Raw genomic sequence first — 23,937 nt, 5'->3', positions numbered from 1 at the left:
TATTTTTGCATTCGCGGTTTTCTCAGGGAAGGATTGTCCTCCGCGGCCACCGTATGATGTCGTGGCGTTTGCTGATGTGTACAGCGTTGCAACGGTTAGCCAGTGACTGATAACAGCGATATCCAGGTGATTTAGTCTTCATTTGTTTCCTTACACATCACATATACGACTGGACAGTGTTAACTTCAGTGGGTCGAGATGAGGCGCGCCGGACTGGGTAAGAAACACCAACAATTTAAGACTTTTATTAACGCTCCTACTTAGCTTGCTTGCTAGTTAGCTAACAAGCTAATGTTATTAACAAATGTGAATGAATTGTCGCTTTTGTTTACTCCAGGCTCAAGTTTATACAAATGTGTCACCTTTAACGTTTTATTAAAGGATTGAAACGCTAACAGAGAAGCTGACATTTATTTGTTGTTTCAAACAGGTGAAGGAAGTTCTGGGAATTATGTAGCCAGCGGATACAGTGTGTATGAAGAGGAGAATGAACATCTTCAGGAGGGACTCAGAGCCAAAGTGAACGCTTTGAAAAGCGTAAGTAATCATTGATGCCAAGTTAAATGGTTATATTGTCAGTTGGGTAAAATGCCTTCAGTGTTGTATGTTTGTCCACTTAGAGAATAGATATGGCTGTCAAAATGTCAAGTGTCTCTCAGATGTTGTTGACATTTTCTCATGAATTATATATAGTTTAAATTAATTGCCAAAATTATATATATATATATATCTCATGGCATGTCATTGTGCTTTATATTTACAGCTGTCAATTGACATAGGAACGGAGGTTAAATACCAGAACAAAATGCTGGATGATATGGTGAGTTTCACTTGTGCACTTTAAACTGAACAGTAGTGACTCATGGGTGGTGGAAGAAATGTTCAGGTTCTCTCTTGCACGACAAAGATTCAAAATGTCGTCATATATTGTTATCTTGCACTGCAATATAATGACAGTATAGCAAATAGTTCTAGGTTATCAGCATTTACAGTATACAGCAGAAGTGATCACACCTCTGTACAATATCACACAATGTCAAATGATTCATTACTTCATCACCTTACAGTAACTGGATAACTTCTGACTAGAATGGGGCATGTTTGTGTAAAATTAAAAACTGGCACTTTTGATCTATTATATTAAAAATACAGCCCTCACAGTAGTAACTCAATGCAATTGAAGACAGTTCACTTCATGTGTCCCACTTTTTATTTATGAGGACAAACTTAATCCTCTTTGGGCCAAAAGGTTTCCAGGAAGACATATTTCTTTTCAGCTGCCTGTTGCTATAGAAGTATTATGGTGCTCTATCTTTCTCTTTACATACCTCAAAGATGTTTTGTTGAGTTGAAGTCACATGAAGTACTTGACCAGGTCATAGTTTTTACTTCCTCTTTAGATACTTTACTATTTGTCAGCATAGAACTATAGCAGTCATTTAGAGGTGATTCAGTCTGAATCATTTGACATTTTAATGATTTTGCACAGGGAAGTACTCACTTCTGTTGTGTATTGTAGTATTGCAGCTTGTTGTAAGGGAACCAATTAGAGCTGTTTTCTATACTGTTGTATTGTTGTGGTTTTATGAATGGACCTAATGTTTTGTATATAAAATCCTCTTTTGCCAAAGTAACTTTACAGCTGTGAAAAGAACAAATTTTCTCTTTAAAGTAGTGCAAAAGAAATATGAAGTAGTATGAAATCAAAGTACCTCAAAACAAGTGCAGAGCTTAAGTAAATGGTTACAGTCCATCACTCCAAACTCTAGAAATATCGCTCAGAATCTGAATATTGTTGCTGTTTGTTTGCCTGCAGGACTACAGGTTTTTAATACGTCTCTCCCTCTGTAGGACACAGATTTCGACTCAACAGGTGGACTGCTTGGCGCCACCATTGGCAGAGTCAAGCAGCTGTCCAGAGGCAGTCAGACTAAGCTCTTGTGCTACATGCTGCTCTTCTGCTTTTTTGTCTTCTTTGTCCTGTACTGGTTCATCAAGCTGAGGTGATACAAGGACCCTGCTGGACTCGGCCCATCAGCTCCACATCTTTCTTTCCAGTCTTTACCACGCCGATACATCTCTAATCTAGATCAACAGATTAATAACAATGATGATGATGAAAGGCAGGGTTTTTTTTTTTTTTTTTTTTTTTAAATAACTCAGCTTTTTATGTGCCATGATGTCTGAGCATTTCACATAATGACCGCAATTTGAGTTGTGACATGACTGATGGGAGTTTCAAAAAGTAAAAGTGGTTTAGAAACGTGGATACAGTCTGAAATGATTAAAGATCACTGGAAGTACACTGCATGTATAACAAAAGCAGGTAATGCCAGTTTTTCTATGTATGTTGGTATGTACTTGATAACTGGCAAATTTGTAACAACATGAACATCTAACGACAGAAAAAAACTGCGTCAAGAACTTTTAATGCAGCGCCAAATTTGTGGAATAGTTTATCATAAGGCACAATTTGTGTTTAAGGTGATTAAGCTATAGAATGATCAGATTTTGTGTATTTGCTTTCAAGAACAAATGGATCCATCACATCATTTGACAACCTATACGATAGTAATGTTACCTCATTGTTTAAACTTTGTTGTAAAAATGTTGTAAATGTAAATAAACAAATTTTATGCTCTGAATTGGCCAATGTTGGTGCATACTTCTTACAACCATATAGGATGTGCTGAAAAGATTGTAAATGGTGTCATAAATTTCTCACTGACACAAAATGGGAGAATCTCTGCTGAATATTTATTGTACACAACAAACATTTTTATACATTATTTTTGATTTATTCTGAAAAAATATGGCAAGTCTTTAAAGGATGATTGCTATTTAAATGAACTCATTAAGGTATATTACACCAAAATTGTGCAATGGTTATTCATAATTGTAAAGACAGGAAAAGGGGGGAAAAAACCTTCATTCTGTCTGCTTGAGCTTATACAATAATGTTAAAACAATCAAAGGCAAAATGCAAAACATCCTGCTTTGCTGAAGAGAACAAAACATTTAAAAAGAACTGCACTTAAGTGCCTGGAGTTAAAATTGATGACATTGTGTTTGCTGAAGATGAGGCAGACCTTTGCAAAACTAATCACTGCTGTCCAAATTGATCTGATTTCATGAGACACAGCAACATTAACGTTGTGAGATCAACGCAGCAGCTGATGCTCTCCAGCGACTGCACAGCTTCTTTTCACTTTAGTTGAATTAGAGATTTAGACTTTTGTCATCTGATTTCAAAGGTTAATCTGGACAACACAAAACATGGTTGAAGAGACTGAACACATTCATATAACAGATCATAAACTGCTTATATGTCACAATTGTAGTCAACCTGATTTAATTCTTAAAGGATTTAGCAACACTAAAATTTCTGTTGAGGATGGAAGGATTTAAAAATTACATCTTCCGATGTTTCAGCCTAAATATCTGACACCAACAGTCAGAGCTGCATTTTTTTTCTCCTGTACTTGGCAGTACAAAATCTATAAGCGTCAATTTATTTATATAATTTGAGATGAACAAGCCTCATCACCTGATTTATATACGAACTGATGTGTGTCTGATAACACTTCATTAAATCATGATAAATTAGTGTGTTACTGTAAGTCTCTGTAAAGACTGATGGCTGCTGGAGATTGTCTGTCCTACCTGCCTACTTTCAACTCCGCTCAATGCTGCAGCCTCCTGCTCTCATTCATTTTCCAGTCGAGGCACACATGATCTCAAACAAGTGTATTACTTCCTGGGAAGCATGTCCATGTACTTGCAGATGATCCCCAGCATTACTTCATCAGCTCCTCCACCAATTGAAATCAACCTGAAATCCCTGCAGAGAAGACAAATGTCAAACTGTTTTTATTTCTGTCACAAGCATATGATGTGCATGCTGCATCTAATTCCTGTAATTTTTTCGAGCCATGTCCGTCACCGCAGGGCAAATAATACAGCTGCATTATTTGCCCCATCACTAGATGTCAGCACAGTGTAAAATAAAAAACGTACTGAGTCTGAAGCATTACCAAGACTGCATCTGATTCCGTGTTTTTATGAATAACTATAATGAGACTGACGCCATTAGTCAGTCCAATTGTAATGCTGTTATAAAGCCTGATCAAACTCCTGCACTGGTGAGGTTTCTATCACTATAGAAACATTAAACTGCCACAAAGGTGCATATTTGGCATCCAAACTAATAATAGTTGGTGAGTTAGTGAACGGTGCTGGTATGTGAAGAGTGTGGTCAGATATTGCTTCCTTTCTTTTCTTCTAGCTGCAAGGCAACAGTGCTAACCACAGAGACACTGCGCAGCCCCCAGTACAAAATATACAGCATTTTATTTATTTACAGGCAACTTGTGGCTGTCTGGTTTAGGTCACATTTCTAAATTTTATCTAATCGTATGCCTTTAAATATTCAGATATTTCAATTAGGGTCATATTAGAAGTGCTCAGCAAATAACCTGCATCTGACCTCTTTGGTTATTTCAGTCTTACCTGTAAAATCTGCTGACCAGCACATCACTAGTGAAGCCCATCCCTCCCCAGTACTGGAGACAGCCGTCACTGAGTTCTCTGGCCAGGCGCCCCGTCTTCAGTTTGGCCATAGATGCCAGTTTGGTGACATCGTTGCCTTTAACATACAATGCTGGAGGGGGAAAAAAAAGGAAGGACAAGTAGAGACACAATCAACAAAGAGTGTCAAAAATGTTCACCTGGACAGAATGTAAAGAAGATAATGGAGACAATAAAGAGATGTGCTTCAGTTCAGTGTCACCAGCAGCTGGCTATGACTCACTGTTTTCCCCTTTCAAGCCTTTTCCAAGGGCTATTGAATGCCTCTATTGTAGGTACCCTCTGGAGGAACCTGTATGAGCCACATGATTTTTCCTGTGTCAGTGTGTGAAGAAGTTGGTTTGTGTGGCTGTGTGTGTATGTCTATCTACATGCGCCAAACAGATGCAAAAGCTTTGATTTCTGGGCAGGCAAACTGGACTTGGAACTGTTACCAGCAAGATGGATTCATTCAAAGCTGCTAGCCACTGAAGTGGTTATAAAGGGAACAAGAGAATCACAAGACCTTGACAACCTGCCTGACAGATGCAGCCACACATTCAGGTCATAAACAGCGCAGTATAAAGAACGTGAATTTGTATTTTGGAAAAGCTGGTCATGTCCCATTTGTCAGTAATATTAATACCAAACTACCACACTGGCCTCCATTCAGCTCCATGCCCTCTATCTTTTAAACCAAACTACTGCATTATACATGGACAAATTAGCCACTCAAGGCTAGTTTGGCATTCACATCATTCTTGCAGAGCTGAGTCAATGGTGGCCTTATCTTAGGTATTGAGCACCGTGACGACAACTGCATGCATTAATTCTGGTATGATTTTCCCAAAATAACTCACAAGCAAATCTACATTGGATTCAAACTTAGATTAGGGTAAAACATGACTTCCTGACATAAAAAGCACATGAATCTAGAAGGACAGATGCTGCAAGAACATAGAGGATGGGGTACTAAAGGTAAAGTGAGGACACCATGGATCGGTTTTATTTATCAAGTAACTTCATTCAAAGTGAAAATCAATATTTTTGCCTTTAAAACAACACAAGTGTACTTGATCACAGCTTACTTGCCAGGTAAGTTGCCCCAAGCACATTGGACGCTTGCCACAGTTCTTCTGTGGATTTACCGTCTCTTCATGTAACTCCTGGCTGTCTCCATGTCATTGAGATCAGGGTTCTGTGGGGATCATGTTGTCTGTTGCAGGACTTTCTGAAGATAGTTCTTTAGGATTCTCGCTACATGTTTGGAGTAAACATCTAACCCTTCAGAATGAATCTGGAACCAATCAGACACCTTCCTGACAGTTTTGAAGAATCTAAACATCTAAAGTACCTTCACACAGCAGTTAATGTTAAATTCTAAATGCTCAAATTACATATTAATGAAATGTTAGTGTAATAGTGCTACCTCAAGGTTTTCCCATTGGTGACACAAATCACATAGTAACAGCTGTTTTATTTCCAGTGTGTTAATTCTGTGTGTCTCAATGCTCTGAACCAGACTCATTCAGATGCAGCCTCCACTGCCAAGTCGACATTAATCTTATTTTTTTTCATATTGCCTCTCTGTCTTATGACCCTACCTGTGGCTTGGTAGAGGAGGGAGCGGAGCAGCTCGACCTCGGTCTGCAGCTCAGCCAACCTGAAGTGAACTGCCTGGTGGTAAAGGACAGGCTGCTTGAAGATCTTCCTCTGCCGAGTGTACTGGATGGTTTCCTGAATGATGGTGTCCATTGAGGTCAAAGCTGCGGGTGGTACAGTTGAGACAGCGAGGTCATATAGGGTTGTTTCTAACACCCTCACTGAATGCCGAAAACACTGATAAGCAGCATTACATATGAATCTGCCTGTGCTGCAACAACTCTGGCCTGGATTGTGAAAAATGTCACTAAGTGGCGAAGATTGACTGAAATAAGAGCGTCATATTCTGTAGAAGTGTTTAGTTTTACTTCATTTCTTAACACGTTGCCCCAAAATGTTCTGTTCAAGAAAACACTGACTCATGCTTCTTACTAAACCTCAAATATAAGCAGCTACTTTACAAAAGATTAAATGCTTGAACCATGTGACCTGAACTCCCTGTTTCGTTGAAACTAGAACTGAAGTAACAAATATACCACTAATATTAAAACAGTATTTTCCAGTAAAAACATGCAGGAGGCAGCTGCGATGTGGTGGAAAAACAGTGATTAGAAATTAAGAAAACATACAGAAATGATATCTGATAACATAATATTTGCAGAGGGAAATAGAGAGATTAATTATATTAAGGCTCACTCACCATTGGCCACTGCCCAGAGCCGCTCTTCCTGGAACTGAAGCATCTGATAGGTGAAGCCCATGCCTTCCTGGCCAATGATGTTCTTACAGGGAACATGGACGTCATCGAAAAACACTTCAGCTGTGTCCGATGACCACATGCCTATTTTGCTAATCTTGCGGGCAATGTGTACTCCTACAGGGGAAAGACAGGAAACAGAACGATCTGTAAACATGCAGAATCTTGTTGTACATGAATCACAAATTACATACATTTACTACAATAAATAACTTTGTGCATCTACAACAAACTGACTGATCCTACCTGGCAGGTTCATGGGCAAACAGATGAGAGATTTGTTCCTGTGAGGAGGCCCGTCACTGGTGTTGGCAAGGAGACACATCCAATCAGCCTGGGTACCGTTGGTAGTCCACATCTTTCCACCATTTATCACATATTCATCCCCTTTCCTCACAGCCTTGGTCTTGATACCTAAATGGTGTGTGGTGAAATGTGCAGAAAGAGGTGAGAGCAAAGACAGAGGCTAAAATGAAAACCCAACACTAATGGAACACAAAGTGATCCAGAAAAAGACGGCAAAAATGGTGCAATATAATGACAGTGAATTTATAGCCTTGTTCTGAAAGTGAGGTAGTGTAAAAGAGGAAATTACAGGATAATAAATTATTAGAAATTGGTGGAGGAAAAGACGTACTTGAGACATCAGAGCCAGCTCCAACTTCACTAACTCCAAGGCAGGCCACTTTGTCACCCATAATGGACGGAAGGAGGAACTCTTTCTTGAGCTCAGCTGTGCCGAACCTGCAAAAACACAACACACATACAGCAATGCACATAATGTGTAACTCGGACTATATTATTTGTCTCCCTAACATCACGAACATATCCCTATTTTCTCCATCTAATGTGAACATATTACGTAGGCAGCTGTTTAATAAAAGTTGTGTCAAACTCTTTAACTGTACTGTGTAACTGTGGACAGACAAAGCGGTAGATTGTGAGCTTTAAAACAACCTGCTGTGTTTAAGGCAATTACAGTTCCAGTGGGACAGAGCAGGGAGCCCCCACGGTACCACTCCCCCTTTTTCTGCAGCTCTTTTAGTACTTAAACCTCGTTGCAGGCGAGTGTAGATCGCCTAATTAAGCTCATGAGAGTCCAACTGTCTATTTCACTGAATTCTGTCTCGTGTCACAAGCAGCTGTTTCCTTGCAGGAGGACACCACAAAACAAGCCAAAGCCCCACAGGGGTGAGACAAACTATTGCCAAATACATGAATTCACACATGCTCTAGGGTTTATAACTTTGATCAATGACTTTACAACAGGCTGTGTTTTTAAGTATAAAAATAACAAAACAACAGAGATACATGTTACATTTATGGAAAGCCTGGATGATGAAAGATCTCATATAAAATTTTACTGCACACAGTTGGGACCAAAACACGCACTTCTAGTTTGCAGACAGATCATCTAAAAGAAGAGACAGTTTGGCTTCATGATCACATGCACATATGGAAAATATGTGCACAGTGTGAGAGCCTAGCTTCTTAGGATCAGATGTTTTTGGTCTTATCAGATCTTAGCATTGTGTGTGGTAAAGTACACATTTACTCAAAGATTTTTCCTTGGAAGTCGCACTAGTGAGAAGATGACTGATAATATCCTCGGTTTGTATACAAGCGCTTACCTGTGTAAACTGTTTAATAATACTCTGCAGCCACTGTGTTAGCAGTCACATCACAGCTGAGCAGATGGTGCTGCAGAGTCTCTTAAACAGTTCAGTGGTTCACTGCAAAACCCTCTGCATTTATCAGAACTTTTCCAAAGTGACATTTCAGGTATCCGCCTCAGAAATCTCTACAATAGCTGTGTAGCGTTGACCAGTACAAATGGTACCTTTATTGCATTAGTTAGCATATGTAGCATGGTGTAACAATTCATCAAATGAAATAGAAGTCTTACTACAACTCAGTGTGTGTCACACAGTGCAGTTTAATTACAGTCACAGATCGACCTCAATGATTCTGACTAACTTTGTACATTTGTTGCACCGAACTTTTTCATTTAGGTGCAAGTTAGATGCACACACAATTTTCAATACATCATACATTTTGACTATTACATTTTTTTCAGCTCCTATACACATCTGTAATTATTTAACACACCTATCATGGTACAGGACCAGTTTCTGCTTTTAACATTTCAATTCAGAATGTTGATTCACCAAGCACAGTTTCTAGCCATACTTTGGCTGTACTTTCTGCAACAACTGCAATGCATAATGTTGGCTGTTTCATCATGTTTCAGTGCATTTACTGCAAGCATTTACTGATGGTGGCGGGTGGCACAGCATGACTGATGTGCATGCAGAGACTTAAGCAGTTTAGAGAGAAAGAGAGTAACCCGGGTTGTTTTTTGAAACTACTATTTGCAGATGTCTCCTTAATGCCTCACATGCATTGCATCAGTGGACACTATCCAGCAGCTGTGCAGAGAAGCCTCGAGTCCCCAGTCAGTTACTGCAGCGTATCATCTCAGACAGATGTCTGACCAAAAATAGATAGTTCGTCAAGAGTAAGTCAGGTTTTTTCAGGCTAAAAAAGGGATTTTATATACCTCAGTGGATCGTACAGAGACACATATAGAGACACCTGCAACTAAAATGGTCACAGTCTGGAGCTCTGCACCAACAAAAATACACTAAAATAAACACAACTTCAGAAAAGATGGGTGATAAAAGGGGACAGACTTGTCAGAGAGGCCAAATCCAATGATGACACAAATGTCTGAAATGAAGGCTACCACAGATGGACACAACTTGTTTTTAAAAACTCATAAATCAAATGCCACATTAATAATCTACATGTTAGTCAGGGTGACAGTTGCTACATCTGAAAACAAAACACAGATGTAAAATGAGTGCTTGAAAATGTACTCTGACACAAGTGGCTCTAGTGGTGGTGTAAAAAGGAAAAAACAGAGCAGCATTGTTGCTTGAGTGTGTGCTTTCAATTAGCAAAAGCATCACTTGAAAGGTACACAGGCAAGTTGAGGATTTACACAAAGACATGGCACCATACCAAACTGTTCAGTGACATGACTTTAAGGCAATACCTGGATTCAGAATATGTGGTACCAGGTTTCTAGGACTGTACCTGGCCAGTGCGGGAGTCGCCATGTCAGTCTGTACGCCGATGGCCATGGGGATGCCTCCACAGCGGATGTTACCCAGCTCCTCTGCCACTGCCACACTGTAGCTGTAGTCAAGTCCCAAGCCTCCATACTCTGCACAAGACAAAACACAGTCTAATAATTAAAGTAGCTCTGACAGTTCATCATACATTGTGTGGATTCTAGTGTATTATTATTGTGTATGTTTTGTTGTCCGTATTTGTGCAAATTTGCAAATATATGTGTAACTACGTTCAAAGACAAAGAAAGAATGGCTTACCAATGCAAGTCTCTTTGAATAAATATACCCCATCACTGCATTAGTCACCTTAAAGCAGCCTTGCAAGCACCTTCCCTGTCTCAAATACATCTTTCCTGCAATCTGTGTGATAAAATCATCACCTAACAGATTTCTGCACACACACACACACTCGGACACAACGTAGAATAGTATACATACATAATATTCTGAACTGATTCGTTGGCACTGGAGCATGCACTCAAATTAATTATAGGATGTTATCATTAACTGCGCTATCTGTAATTATGTGTAAAAAGCACTGCTGGGAGATCAGCAGCACACTGCAGATAAGGGTCACTGTCATCTCAGTGTCATCTCATCTATTCTACTTAGTATATCAAACCTTGAACTCTTCAGCAACCCATTGGGTAAAAAAGTCAAAAAATGGATGCCTATTTTCACTATTCTGGCAGGGGAGACATTTGCAAAGACCTTAGGTCCTTAATGGATCTGAATAGCGCATTGTAAACTATGTTGAAAACACCACTTTCTGTTCGTCTTCCTCATAAAGATCCACCTCTTTACCTTTCCTTTCTTTTGCCTTTCATCATCAGTTGCAGCACTCATTGTGAAAGCAGTAGCCTGATTTTAACACCAACATACTTAATGCTAAAGGACAATTTTCTGTCTGCTACTCATGGAATTAGCAAGAATATGTCCCTGCTTTACTACTGCGTTTCTCTCAAGTTGGTTTGGTAAACAGACACATATCTAAACTCTCTGAAAAGAAAAAAATATGAAGATGAACAGTCGATCTGCAGCACAAAAAAAATGATCATCATCTCATGCAAGTCGAGCAAATGTAACCTGACAGTTATTCATTGAGGACAAATACCTTGATGATAATATGCAGGCATTCAAAAGTAACGAGCCTGAGCATTTGTGAACGTTTTGTGCTCAGTTTTCCCATGACTAAATACAAAATGTCAGCCACTAAGTGATGAATACTAGCGCTGACTGACAATGAATAATTAGGAGTGAATCTACCATGCGGAGGCCTGCAACTCTAGCAAAGTAGTTTAATATCACATGTCAGACTAGTTATCATAGAATGGAAAGCACAGCCTGGCAGACTGTCAAAGACAGGCAGGGAATAAATGAAAGTGTGCAATATAAAATGGGACACAGAAAAAGGGAGGAATAGTAGGACAGGCAAACAAGGGAAGCCAAAAAAAAAAGAGGAAACAGGTGCAGCTGTGCAGTGATAAGTCTCTAAGCACTGGAAACCCCGCGGCGGCTAATGTGAACGAAGGGAAGCACCAAGGTTTATCCCGTTTTAAACAAAACAGCAGGCTGCCTGGTTGAACAAGCAAGCAGAATGAATACAAACAGAATTCTGTCACAAATGTCAGGCTTATGCACATATGTTTCTACAGAGCAGCAGATGTTCCTCACCATAGGTTCTCATCAGGTGGAGCTCCATATGAAGCAAAAGTGAAGGAGAATTTAAAGGTGCAGGAAAAGCAGAGACCAGCAGTGATGATGGGAGGAAAATACTGGGGTGTTCTGTTATAGTCTCTTCTTTTTCTATTCTGAATGTGCACACCAATGTGGAACCTAATGATGAAACAGGTCAGTTTTCTGCCAGAGGGTGACAATATGGGAAAGATGAATTACTGTCATAAGAGCTTCTTCATGATTGTTGTGTAACAACTACTACAATGGGCATATAGTGCATGTGGAAAATTTTATGATCCTTTCAAGTTTGCTTCATTTTGTTATGTTTCAGACTCATCTACAGTGGAATAAATTAATTTATTTTTGTCCAAAAAGACAAAGCAAAAAAAAAAAAGGTTTTGGAGTGCTCTGAAATATCTCATTTACATACGTATTCAGACCCTCCCTCACAATTGCGCTCTGGTTAATCATACTTCTATCAGTGGTCCTTGAGATGTATCTGCTACTTGATTGGAGTCCAACTGTGTCTATTTATATTCACTGGACATAATTAGGGAAGGCACACATCTGTCTATATAAGGGCTCACAGTTGGTGGGGTATGTCAGAGTGAAAATCAAGTTAAAAGGTTGAGAGAATTGTCTGTGGGCCTAAAAGACATAATTGGGTCAAGGTGCAGATCTGGAGAAGGATGTAAGAACATTTCTGCAACATTTCAAGTGCAGAAGAGCTCCGGGGCCTCCATTGTTCTCAAATGGCAACAGTGTGGAACCACCATGCTGCTGTGGGCATGTTTTTCTGCAACAGGGAGTGGGAGACTCTTTGGGTCAGAGGGAAAGATGGATACAGAAAACTATAGAGAAGTCCTGAGTAAAACCCTGTTCCAGAGTGCTCAGGATCTCAGACTGAAGTGAAGGTCACATTCCAAGTCGAAGCACACCACCAAGACAAGACAGGAGTGGCTTTGGGAAAACTGTGAAAGTCCCAAAAGCGCAATTTTGGAGAGAACAGAAAATGGTTGTGCACTAGTGATCCCCAGTCACAGCTTGAACAACTCTGTCAAAAAGTAAGGGCGGAACGTTGAAAGAAATATTTCAATCTTGTAGGTTCACTCCCAAGAAGAGATGAGATTATATTCTGCTTTAAATTGCTTCACTGTAGTAGTAAGTGTCTTAACAATACATTCATGAACTGAATATTATAGTCTTTTATTTTGAATAAATATACTCCAAAACCCTTTTCTTGATTTGTAATTATGGAGTAATGTGTGTACATTATCTTTTTTTTAAAAAAAAGAACTGAATCCATTTTAAAGTGATTCAGAAACATAACAGATCATGAATGCATGCAACATCATAATAGTGTGATGTCATAAAACCTGTATTAGCAATGTTTCTGAATAGAAAAACTAGACTTTGTAAAGCGTTTGTAATCGTATTACTGAAATACAAATTGTGGCTATGTAAAAAGCCTGGATACACAAGTCTAACTGCGAGGTTATTCATTTAAAGGTAAGTATCAAAAACGCTTAGTTAAAGGGAAAAATATGCAGGATGCCAGGTTCTATCTGTCTGGCAGGACACAAGGCCATTACCATGGTGTGATCTACAGATCCCACCCTCGGTCAGAGCAGAGGAAATCAGGCAGGGAGCCAAGGGTCATCCTTGTCTTCCCCCTCAACGTGACGGCCTTGGAAAAACTTCCTGTTCTCATGTTTTCAGAGGTAATAATGCCTTTCCTTGCATATGGAAAAGAGTGGAAAGTAAGTGTTGAGCTTTGTTTATGGACTACATAAGAGGACAGACTGAACAGATCAAAACATTGTAAACAGACACATTAAATTTGTTGCAGTTTCAAACATGGGACATTTTATAAGTTCAAGATGTATTGTGTTCTGTTAAGTGTTCTGTTTCACTGTTTTCACAGATGAAGTCATCATTGCCTGCAAAGGAGCGCTAAGTGATTAGAGTAAATGCCTAGCAACAGACCTAAATCATCTGCCTACATTCCTATTTTGGGATCACTGCTGGATTTACTTGGTGTATGCTTAACATGCTAAATGGGCTAACTGAATTTAAATGTCAACAGTGCCACGATCACAGAAAACACAAACTACAGAAAATGGTACTGCAAACAACCACCAAGATACTGTATTTACAAGTCATTTGGCCTTATTTTAAGCATTTGAAATTAATCTGTTTCATGAAAATGTAAATTTGTATCGATTGTTAGTATATAATTACCATAGCATGAAAGATTGTCACTTGTTCTTAATGCAGCACTGGATTATGGATAATTCCTCAAATTGAGATTAACATATTTATACAATTAATAACATAATTACATTAGCATTATGAGTAAGTTACAAATTCTCAGGACATTTTCTGAAGTTTTAATTTTCAACAAAGATATGGTTTTAATTGCTTTTGTATTGCTTTTGTCTCGAGTTGTTTTCTGATCACAGACAACCACTTCTCTCATTCCATCTGATAATGCATTTCTCCATTAAAACAGACTCCTAAATCCCTGTTCTCATTCCTGTAATCCGAGCCTCTGAATCAATTAACCCAATGTGGAATTCTTTTGAGAGTCTGCTTCATTAGTCAGCACTGCAGCAAAAGAAAACATTGTGTAGCTTCCCCAACTGCCCATGTTTTGGTTTTTTAACTTACAGTGCCACATTGGTCCTTCCAATTATCATTAAGCCAAAAGCCTGACTTCACACTCGGTGTAATGAGAATTGTCTTTCATGCTTAAACATACACATGCAGAGCAATGTTCAGGCATTAACTTTAGCAAATCTAAAAGTTTAATGTCAAAAATGTTTCATAACGGGCTTTCGGATTTTATGCAGGTATTCAAATCTGTATACCTTCTGCAAGTAAACAATATCTGCCTAAATTATCTACCCTGACCCCAGCTGTGTTTGATTTACACAGTATAATTGAGCCACTATGGTCATGTTTGTAAATGTTATCTCTTTATCGTGTGTTGTGCTGTACATGATCGTGGGTAATCTACCAGCTGATCATACAGTGTGTCTTCACCCAGCCTTCCACTGGGTCGATCCTCCTCTCTAATCTTGTCAACTAATGCTTAATGCTTGTGCACTCAGCACATTTTAATTCCCTCGCCCTCCCTCTTGCCTGACCTACAGACTTGGGGTGGAATCTTCCTTGCAGGACCCACTGCTCGTCATATTACTCACATATTTGTTCTTTTCTGCATCAACTATCACAACATGAACTGCAGATGTTTTATCCACAGACAGAGATGAGCAGTAGGAAATTAATTAAGAAAGCTAATCTATTATAATGCGAATTACTGAATAAAGAGTGGAACATTATACTGCACTGCTGGTGTTGATTGTCAAACACTTCCCCTCAGATTTCTTCACATATTCAGAATGGATTACACATCACAACCACAAAATTTTTGTGGTCCTGTACTGTATTTATCCCACTCCCTCCTCTGTCTGAGCAATAACCCAGCTGGATACGCATCTGGAAATGGGATATAGGCTGTAGCAGACAGCTGTGGCGGGACGGTGCTGTGACACCAATACCCATCATCACAGCGGGAGCATTTGTAAGCCAGACTGGCTCTAATGTATGGCTGTCAAAAAGAGAGTAAACAAATGGAACATTAACTCAGCTGTGACAAAAGATGTGCGAAATTTCTCTTGAAGCAGAAATGGTCAAAATGGGCACACAGTGAGCAATTTGTCAGTTTATAGTGTGTTGTGGGATACATTTTGATGTACCTTTCCCGAAATTTCAGGAAATGCTATCCTTTACCAAAATTATAATTCTGGGTTTGTCTGTTTTTCATGACAACCTTCTTAGGTTAAAAAAATGTATCCTTAAAAGCAATATTTATGTTGTACCAAGGGATTTCAGCTCTCGGATATGTTACAGATTTATCATGGGAGTTTTTGCAGTGGCAACAAAAACAACACGTCCCCACAGCATATATCATGTAGACTGAGGCTTGGATGATTAATCAGGCTTCATGTTTGTATGGATTACCGAGTGAAATTTACAAGAATACAAATGGACTTAAGTCTGTGCCAGGACATGCTCTCCTATACTTCCTGAGTCACTCACATAATTAATGCATTTTCTGCAAAGACCAGTCCAAGATCTAAAGCCTTCTAATGTTTTTCAGTGTCCTTAACTTGCCATTTAAAGCATCAAAGTCAAAAGAAATACCAGTGAAAAAGGGGAAAGTATGTAGGTTTTCAGCGGTTTGCTCACAGACATGTCTAAACAAGGATGTCTAGACATGTTACTCAATTTTACCTCTTAATTTATTAAAACTAAAGGTGTCTGTAAGACACAGCCGTCTAAAAGCCTTTTGTTTCCACCAGCAACAAAGGTGCACTATGTTTGGGACCTTTATGTGATGGTTGTTACCATTCCCCCTCAGGCTTGTTGTACCTCTTTGATGTTTTCACAGCAGACAAACTTCCTCCAAAATAAAAGCTTCTTGGTCTTTCAATAAAACTAAACATTTCCCTATCTGTCTCTTTCAGATAACACATTAAACTAACTAGACTCATCATTTTGTCGCTGATTTTAAAGATAAAAACACAAACGCAAATGTTTCCCCAGCATCACAAGTGTTGGAAACTATCCCAGAATGCACTTCTAGTCTACAACAGATCTAACAGAGATACAGGTGGTCAGACAAACATATCAGCTTTTATTTATATGTGCAAATTCATGCCAAACTCCCAAAAAATATGACTGACGATTTGAAAAGATACTGCAGATTGTTGTTAGGAGAAGTTAACTGCAGAGCTAATGTATCAACCCAAAACTGTGCTTAAGAAAAACGATAAAAGATAAGTGTTGGTTTTTAGATAAGAAAATGTTCAGCGTCTTACCAGTTGGTCGGTTGACTCCTAGAAAGCCGGCACTTCCTAAGATCTTGAAGACTTTGTGGGCTGGAAATTTCCCTTCTGCTTCCCACTGCTCCACATGAGGGTTGATCTCCTGGTCGATAAGCTAGACCACAAAAACAACAGTAAAGAGATATGATGTATTTGTTTGCATACAGCACGCAGTACATCTTTATCGTTTTGGCTTGGGAATTGTAGGCATTATTATGTACATGCTTCCATTTTTCTAAACGAACACGTGTTGATTTCTCAGTTGTTTTGTCTTGACGTGATCCTAACTACAAATGACAGTCCAACTATCTCCTGTCTCATAACTAACATCAAAAGACATACATTTTGCGTGAAAAAAAAGATTTTTACACATACATGGACATCCTGCTGTGTAGCGTGCGTCTACACTAAAGTCTATGTAATCTATTTCAAGTAGAGAGAGACATAAGGTATGACAGATCAATGAATAGAAAGCAGGCTGAAAAATGCGTTACATAGGGAGTCTATAATCTATAAATGATGAAAACAGTGACGGTATGCATGGCATGCTGTTTTCCACATGTATATGTTATCAGTAGATACGGGATTTTGAGGGCTCCGACTGATAGTTTTGTACTGACGCTGCTGGAAGCCAACATTGTGTTGATATTCACTATCTCTGCATTCAACCGTTTGCATGCCAATATTTTAATGACTCAGTGTTTCCCCCATCATTTTGGTTTTGGCATGGTACAAAAAACCTCTGAAGTAATATTCAGATCAGCATGCAAAACTAAAGCTCAGTGCTGAAACCCACACTAATGACATTCCTTCTGGGTTAGCAGCCACTCCATCGATTCAGCCACAAAGCCTGAGATAGAGCTGCCTAAAAATGAAGGATGACTACATTATAGGCTTTTAGAGTGGAACAAAAAGAAGTGTGGCGCTGTGGAATGACTTCCCTTATGTAAGAGGTAAATGGTGTTAACTGGCTGATGTCTGATTGTAATGACAGCTTAATATTACACACCATTAAAAGCCAACTTTCAAGCAAATTTGTATCAGAACTAAATGATTTATATGGGATGAACAAATGTATCGGGGTCATCTTGTCACTGAATTTTATATAATACTCTTCAACAGTGAGAGCAGCTTTTGTTTTGTCTCTCGAATCTAAAATAAAGCAGTAGTGTGCTCTATCGGTGTATGTCGCTGCTGCCTGGATTCGTGAGTCATGAAAATGTCTGCAGTAAGTGTGTTGCAACCTGGTTTTTGAAGAGACTTTGGAATGAGTGAACCTTGGTGCCGTGACTCATTTCAAGCACCTGGAAGTGGTCCGCAGCTGGAAAAGCACTTATGAATGACCCATCTATTGAGATGCTCGTTCGGTGCTATTTTGCGGCAACTCAAGCTGCTTCACAAAGAATAGGCTGTAGGTCTATGGTGCAGGCTACAGTTCATGTGGTCATTTGCTGTCAAGTTTTAAAAAGATTCTGCTTTACACAGTAGGCATTGTCAACAGAGGTTTAATGAACAGGATGTCAACAACAGTTATTGCAAAACAGCATTGATATGAAGTGATGCCATGCAAGAAAATCCATCAAAAAATAAAGAAAATTAAAACTGGTACGCTGTGACTTTTGTTGTATGCTTATTTCTAAAATGCCTTCAAACAAATGCATCTTCACTTGCTGTTGGTGTGATTCATAACATTTTTAATTGACCATATTTTCTACCTACCCAGGACAATTTGCTCATTGAATGGGTTTTTCTGCTCAGTATAATACACCCTAAATGGTAGGTAAAGCCAATGAAAAAGTAATGATTTAAACAAACAAGGTATTTGGTAGAAATAGGAATCATCAAATTTAAGCCTCCGCCAATAAAAGACTCAAGCGAGCCATGTACAGAAGTGTGATTTCTAAGAAAAATAAACCTATTTGATTATTCTTTCATGGTGCTTTGATTAAATCTTTAAAACAAAGTCCTGAAAAAGCATTCGAAAGTTTTTGTCCATGACTGCAAACAGTGGTGCACATTCACTTTTCTCCTGCCAAAGCAGACAAACACAAACCAGCCGACCCTTCAATGAGCCAAAAAAAACACACTTGGTGGGAAACATCTGAATACAAGACAGACAGAAAATGTGGACAACATCTTATGTCGCATTCAGAACAGTCACTACTTTCAACACGTATATGGGGTTAAAGCATGGGGCTAAACCTGTAAAGATCAGGCTTACTTACAGAGGACTGAACACAAAAATATGCAATAAAAAACAGCAGTAGTGGTCCCCTTTAACCTGAAATAAACTCAACCGTGTTTAAAGTTCAAATCCTGAGGAGGGAAAGGGAGGGACGACTCGTTGCTGGAAAGGGAAACATAAATGTCATGAGGGAGTAATCCCACATATCCTCACAAGGGTTATTGTGCTCTCTTTGTGCTCCATACCAGAAGAATTTCACATGACTCAACTGTCATGTTGAAAGACAAAGTCAAAAACTTGAATTATCAAGCCTTCCAAAAAATCCAGTCTAGAGAGTTTTTGCCTTTATCTGGGCAAGATACTCTAGATATTAAATATAGACTGGACTTTTCCGTTCAACACAAATGGATGTGCTGCCTTTCTATCATATATTATGCATTATGGCTGGGACTTAGGATGTGCCTCAAGATATGATACCATCAAGAGATTCTGCCAATTATTTTTGATTCAAATTAATTGCCCAGGTAGTTCATTTATTATATTATTCAGGATCAGTGGGGCTGCAAATTGTTTAATGAATCCTTTAGAGTTCAAAATGTAAAGTAATGGTGAAAAGCAGCCCCTTAGAATTTCCCTAAGTGTACAAATTCATTATTTAAATTGCAATTTCTGTCGAACAATAAAAGGTAAAGCCATTTCAAATGCTATAACCCAGACAAAAACAACACATTTGCATATATCAGATGCTACAATTTGCAAATGTATGTCATTTTTGTTTCTTATGTTAACTTAAATAAGTATGACATTATCAAAATAGTTGGGGTTTTTGTTAAAAAAGCTCTAAAATGAAGACTTTCTTTGGTGAACACTGGATAGTTAATATCCTTTCGTGAGAAGAAAATCCTTATATCGATGTCCTTCCATAATCAAGTCAACATTTTTGGCAACTTTCACGACTTTGAACTCTTGAATGGAGACTGCTAGGCCGAACTTATTCAACATTTACATTAATTGAATGTTTACTCAAAGTTTACACCAAACTAAATGACACCAAATAAATCCTCGGTGTGTCTGCATTTTGTTGAAATGGGCAGCCAAAAACTTGACTGCAAACTTTACAACAACCAGCGTGGGACATCAACTAAAAACAGTAGACTAACTTGACTGGATCAGAATGTTTCTCCAACTTTCATGCTTATCGCTGGGGGCTTTCAGTGTCAACGTATCAGAACTGGCAAATTTCAGCATGTTTGTTCTAATAATCGTTTTATAACACCAGACATGTCCATTGGCAGCTTTGATGGCTCCAGCATCTGTCAGTAGCAGCACCAACCCAAGCTGAACGTTAAAACTCCTCACTCATGGAAACAGAAAAGTATCACAATGGGAAACGTCAAATTATTTAATATGCCGCAAATACCAGAGTTTTAGGCTTATTTGTAATCAATTTAGACTTATCAGGTTAGCAGGTAACAGTGCATCATGATCAGTTTATTCCATCGACAGGTAATTTGTAAATTTTTCCTGTGACCGGTGATGACTAGGTACGGTTTTAGTCAACCAAGATTTTTTTCTGTTTGATTACAACCCAACATGAAAAAATGACTGTCAAATGATCACTCCATTTTTCCCAATATTAACTGCAATACTACCATGCACGCAAAATTATGTGAGTTAAGCTATTGCAAAACATATAAGTTAGATATTACAATGTGTGTAAATGCACAAGAAAAGTTAAACAGCACTCATATCTATACTGTATTTACTCTATGAGACAACGCATTCTGAAGAATCAACTGTTTGTTTGGTAATCAAGGCAGAAGTACAAAAATGTAAATGCTTAGTGGGAGAGCAGTACAAAAAAATTACAGTCCTCTGGTTGTCAGTGTTACTCTGTAATATTGTACACATGTCTGTTCTATAATGGCTTTGTTGTGTTGCGCGGAATCCTAGTCTGAAACCAGGGGAAGCTGCACATGAGTGGCTACTTCCTAAAAATATTAGGGAAGTCTTGTGTCTCTTCATTAATGACTGCAGCTGACCTTCTAAGCACACCAGCTTTGGCCGGTTCAACAATTTGTACATGTAGAAGATCTTGTTTCAGTCTATAAATGAGCACATGAATACAGTCCAACACAGGCCCACCCACTAGTAGAAAATTAGTAGTGGAAACATTGGCACTGTGAGAGTCTAACCTTGGGCAGTAACTAAAGGATTTCCTATAACCCTATTTGTATATCATCTATAAACACACACTATCCTACAGTGAATTCTTTTAATAAACCATTCTGGCTCAAGTTCCCTTTCCTGCATTGCCAACTTATTGTTCTGCATTTCCTTTTCACATTTTCATCCTTCCCAAAATTCCCAGAGCTGGTTTATTTTCAACCTCCTGGCATGTTTTGAAGGTTTAGTCAGACAACAAGCCTCCCTTCATTTACCGCAACAACTTTGCTTCCTGCCTTAAATTAGCCTCTTGTCGATATTTTTGCAGCCTCTGTCTACAATGTCTGTCTAGTAATATATATTCAAAATGAGTCAGGCTGATTAGTAATGCTTGCTTTGATTTTATGTTCCCATAATTTGCAGTGGTTCATATTTAGATCTTCAAGAACAAAAGCTCTGCACATCAGTAAATACTAACTATAGCTGAAAAATGAAGCAGCAGACTGAGAAAAATATGGAATAAGTTGTGGAAGAAGAAAAATATTGCTGATATTCCTCTACAGGGATGAAGAATTAAATAGTTGAATGAAACATTTGAATGAGTCTGAGTAGGATGAGATTTAGATTTAGATTTTCTTTGATCTGTTAATATGTATAACCCTCATCTAATGTGTCTTCAAACTGTCTTTAAAACCTACCCTTGCTCAAGTAAAGAGTAAAAAAAGACATTTACTTTTGCATAAAGGTTGATAAATCCCACTTAATAGTAATTAAACCATCCCTCTTGTATGCTTTGCCTTTTAGATGAACTTCTAAACAAAAGGACATTCAAATAAATCAACTATTCTACGTTCAGATCAGAAATATACCAGATGTTTTCAGGGTAGCAAGCGATTTCATGGAAAATTGACTATTATCAAATACTCACAGTATGACCATTACAGCAGAAAATGGAACTAATTATTGGTCTCTCCCAAATCACACAGATCTGCCAATTAGTTTTCCTACCGAATGTTTCTAAATCTGCCAACCTTAATGGCCTCAGGAAGAACACCTGTTCTGTATCGTACAAACTGAGATATTTGGCTTCTTGGTGAGCGAGATGCATCATTTGATTCAGGGCCAATCATTTGTTTGATACAAACCAAAATTGTATGTTTTAAAGCTAAAGTACATTGGCTTGACAGACATTTTCATTTGGGCACCAATGCCCACTCAGTAGTCCTGCCACCATCAATATTTATCTATTTTAGTCTTACAAATAGCACCAATTAGCAACCCAACTGGTATCAGAAACTTTTTTTACACATGGATCACGCCTCCTTACTTACAATGCAAATGAAAAATTGTTTCAGTATGAACTGATTGTTTGTAGGCTGAAGAATAAATCAAAGTATTGAGTATAAAAGTAAAATGTGTCACAATATACTAACATAAATGAAGCACTGCGGTGCTACACAGATGTCCCGGTCTACAAATCATATTCCCAATCACATTAGTATAGACTGCAGCAAAAATCACAATGTTATGGTTTACCAGAAAAGAAATGCAAAAATTGCCATTCAATCTAACATCATATCACAATATTTGCAAAAGAAAATCACAATATGACTTGTTTTGCATCAGTTTTGCCCTACTTTAGAGTTAGTGTAAGAATCTTTATAAAGGCATCACTACTGTCCTCAAAACACACTCTTCTATCTCTAAAATATCTGTTAAATGTGCTCTTGCTGTTTACCTCAGAGGATTTCTGCAACTTTGACCACAGCTTCTATTCATTTTACACACTAAACATGTTGTTCGCATCCAGATCTGCCAGTCACACAATAATTCATTGCACATTGGACCAGATGTTAAAAATCAAAAATTGGCATACGCAAAAAAAAAAAAAAGCTTTACATGAGCCTAGAGTCAGAGCAGAGATGCGGTGTGTTATCCAGAATACAGCTGACATTTATAAAGTGGGATGTGGGAGTGTAGAGTGGGTCATGAAAACACAGCAGCTGCTGCGCTGTAAACCTGTCCTGTTGTCCTTCTTTCAATAACCTAACGTTAGAGCAGCTGAAATCTGAAAGTTTGTACCATTATTTGTAGATATATTTTGGAATAGCCAAGTGAAAATATTGGCTTGGCAGTGGACTCCTTGTTTTTCGGAAGGGATACAGAGTAAACACTAACACAGTTCAGCGGAGGAGAGAGCTAGCATAGTGACCTCTCACCCACTTTACTGCCCCTGCTTTTCTTCTTGGGGTTATACTGAGCTTATATTCAGACTGCTGTGTTGTAAGAACACCCGTGGTTAATAAAATATCCAACTGTCGCCGCCTAAATAAAGCAAAATCAGCCTTGTATTCATTGTTACCCCAAACCTTCCTAGCCAAGTGTTAGCATACCTTTTTGAGGGACTCCTTTAATGCAAAGTGCTCTTGTGTGTAGATTACATGGTCGCCCGCGACCTCTGGGGAACTGGACGTGACTGATTTAGATGACACATTTTCGGACAACGACCGGACACCGACAAAAGACGTGAATTTGTAGAAATTCCGGCTGTTAGCTAACAGGTTTAAACGCAGGGCTCCTTCAAGCAGCGCCATCTCTGTTGACAGTGCAGGTAGCGCATGCGCACTCCGTTGTTCTAACAGTAACCCAGTTTGTGATTCAGGCAAAGGGTCACACGTTAATCCAATGGAAAAATAAGATGTTGTAATGTTTAAACTTCATTATTTGGGGAAACACCGCCAAATTAATAAACTAAACTAAAAAAAAAAAAAATTAAAAAATCATCTAGAATCAATAGATAAATGTGAGGGTGCTGCAAGCAGAAAGTAAGTGAAGCACATATCCGCTATATTGTTCTGCTATTTTCTTGGGAAAGACATTAGCTATTTTATTATCTGAATTACTTTAAAATAAAGAATCAGCAAAAGGAAAACCCCTCTGGTAAAGTCTTAACAT

At 38.6% G+C, this 23,937-nt stretch overlaps 2 protein-coding genes across 2 annotated transcripts; one reads left to right on the top strand and one right to left on the bottom strand.

Moving 5' to 3' along the window:
- Positions 1 to 58: 58 nt before the first annotated feature.
- On the top strand, positions 59 to 2,645 carry bet1 (Bet1 golgi vesicular membrane trafficking protein). The gene is made up of 4 exons (XM_023277490.3): positions 59 to 217; positions 431 to 537; positions 764 to 820; positions 1,852 to 2,645. The coding sequence occupies exons 1-4, from the start codon at positions 199 to 201 to the stop codon at positions 2,005 to 2,007; spliced, it is 339 nt and encodes a 112-aa protein (XP_023133258.1). The 5' UTR covers positions 59 to 198; the 3' UTR covers positions 2,008 to 2,645.
- A 90-nt stretch (positions 2,646 to 2,735) lies between these two features.
- zgc:85777 (uncharacterized protein LOC405871 homolog) lies at positions 2,736 to 23,608 on the bottom strand. The gene is made up of 9 exons (XM_023277489.3): positions 23,376 to 23,608; positions 16,626 to 16,746; positions 10,025 to 10,154; positions 7,563 to 7,669; positions 7,172 to 7,339; positions 6,869 to 7,042; positions 6,171 to 6,332; positions 4,510 to 4,660; positions 2,736 to 3,841 (listed from the first exon to the last, which is right to left on the bottom strand). The coding sequence occupies exons 1-9, from the start codon at positions 23,574 to 23,576 to the stop codon at positions 3,751 to 3,753; spliced, it is 1,305 nt and encodes a 434-aa protein (XP_023133257.1). The 5' UTR covers positions 23,577 to 23,608; the 3' UTR covers positions 2,736 to 3,750.
- Between the last annotated feature and the right edge of the window lie 329 nt (positions 23,609 to 23,937).

The sequence above is a fragment of the Amphiprion ocellaris genome, chromosome 15 (genome assembly GCF_022539595.1).
Source record: "Amphiprion ocellaris isolate individual 3 ecotype Okinawa chromosome 15, ASM2253959v1, whole genome shotgun sequence".
In the NCBI taxonomy this organism is placed as follows: Eukaryota; Metazoa; Chordata; class Actinopteri; family Pomacentridae; genus Amphiprion; species Amphiprion ocellaris.
This window is presented reverse-complemented; position numbering and strand designations above follow the sequence as displayed.

What these genes read in the sequence shown, in the direction of transcription:
- zgc:85777 (XM_023277489.3), bottom strand. Translation starts at nt 23,576, where the DNA reads ATGGCGCTGCTTGAAGGAGCCCTGCGTTTAAACCTGTTAGCTAACAGC. An exon ending in AGGAGTCAACCGACCAACTG is followed by an intron (nt 10,155 to 16,625) that starts GTAAGACGCTGA and finishes TGTCTTGTGCAG; the next exon opens with AGTATGGAGGCTTGGGACTT. An exon ending in AGCTGGCTCTGATGTCTCAA is followed by an intron (nt 7,340 to 7,562) that starts GTACGTCTTTTC and finishes CACACCATTTAG; the next exon opens with GTATCAAGACCAAGGCTGTG.
- bet1 (XM_023277490.3), top strand. An exon ending in AAGTGAACGCTTTGAAAAGC is followed by an intron (nt 538 to 763) that starts GTAAGTAATCAT and finishes TTATATTTACAG; the next exon opens with CTGTCAATTGACATAGGAAC. An exon ending in ACAAAATGCTGGATGATATG is followed by an intron (nt 821 to 1,851) that starts GTGAGTTTCACT and finishes CTCCCTCTGTAG; the next exon opens with GACACAGATTTCGACTCAAC.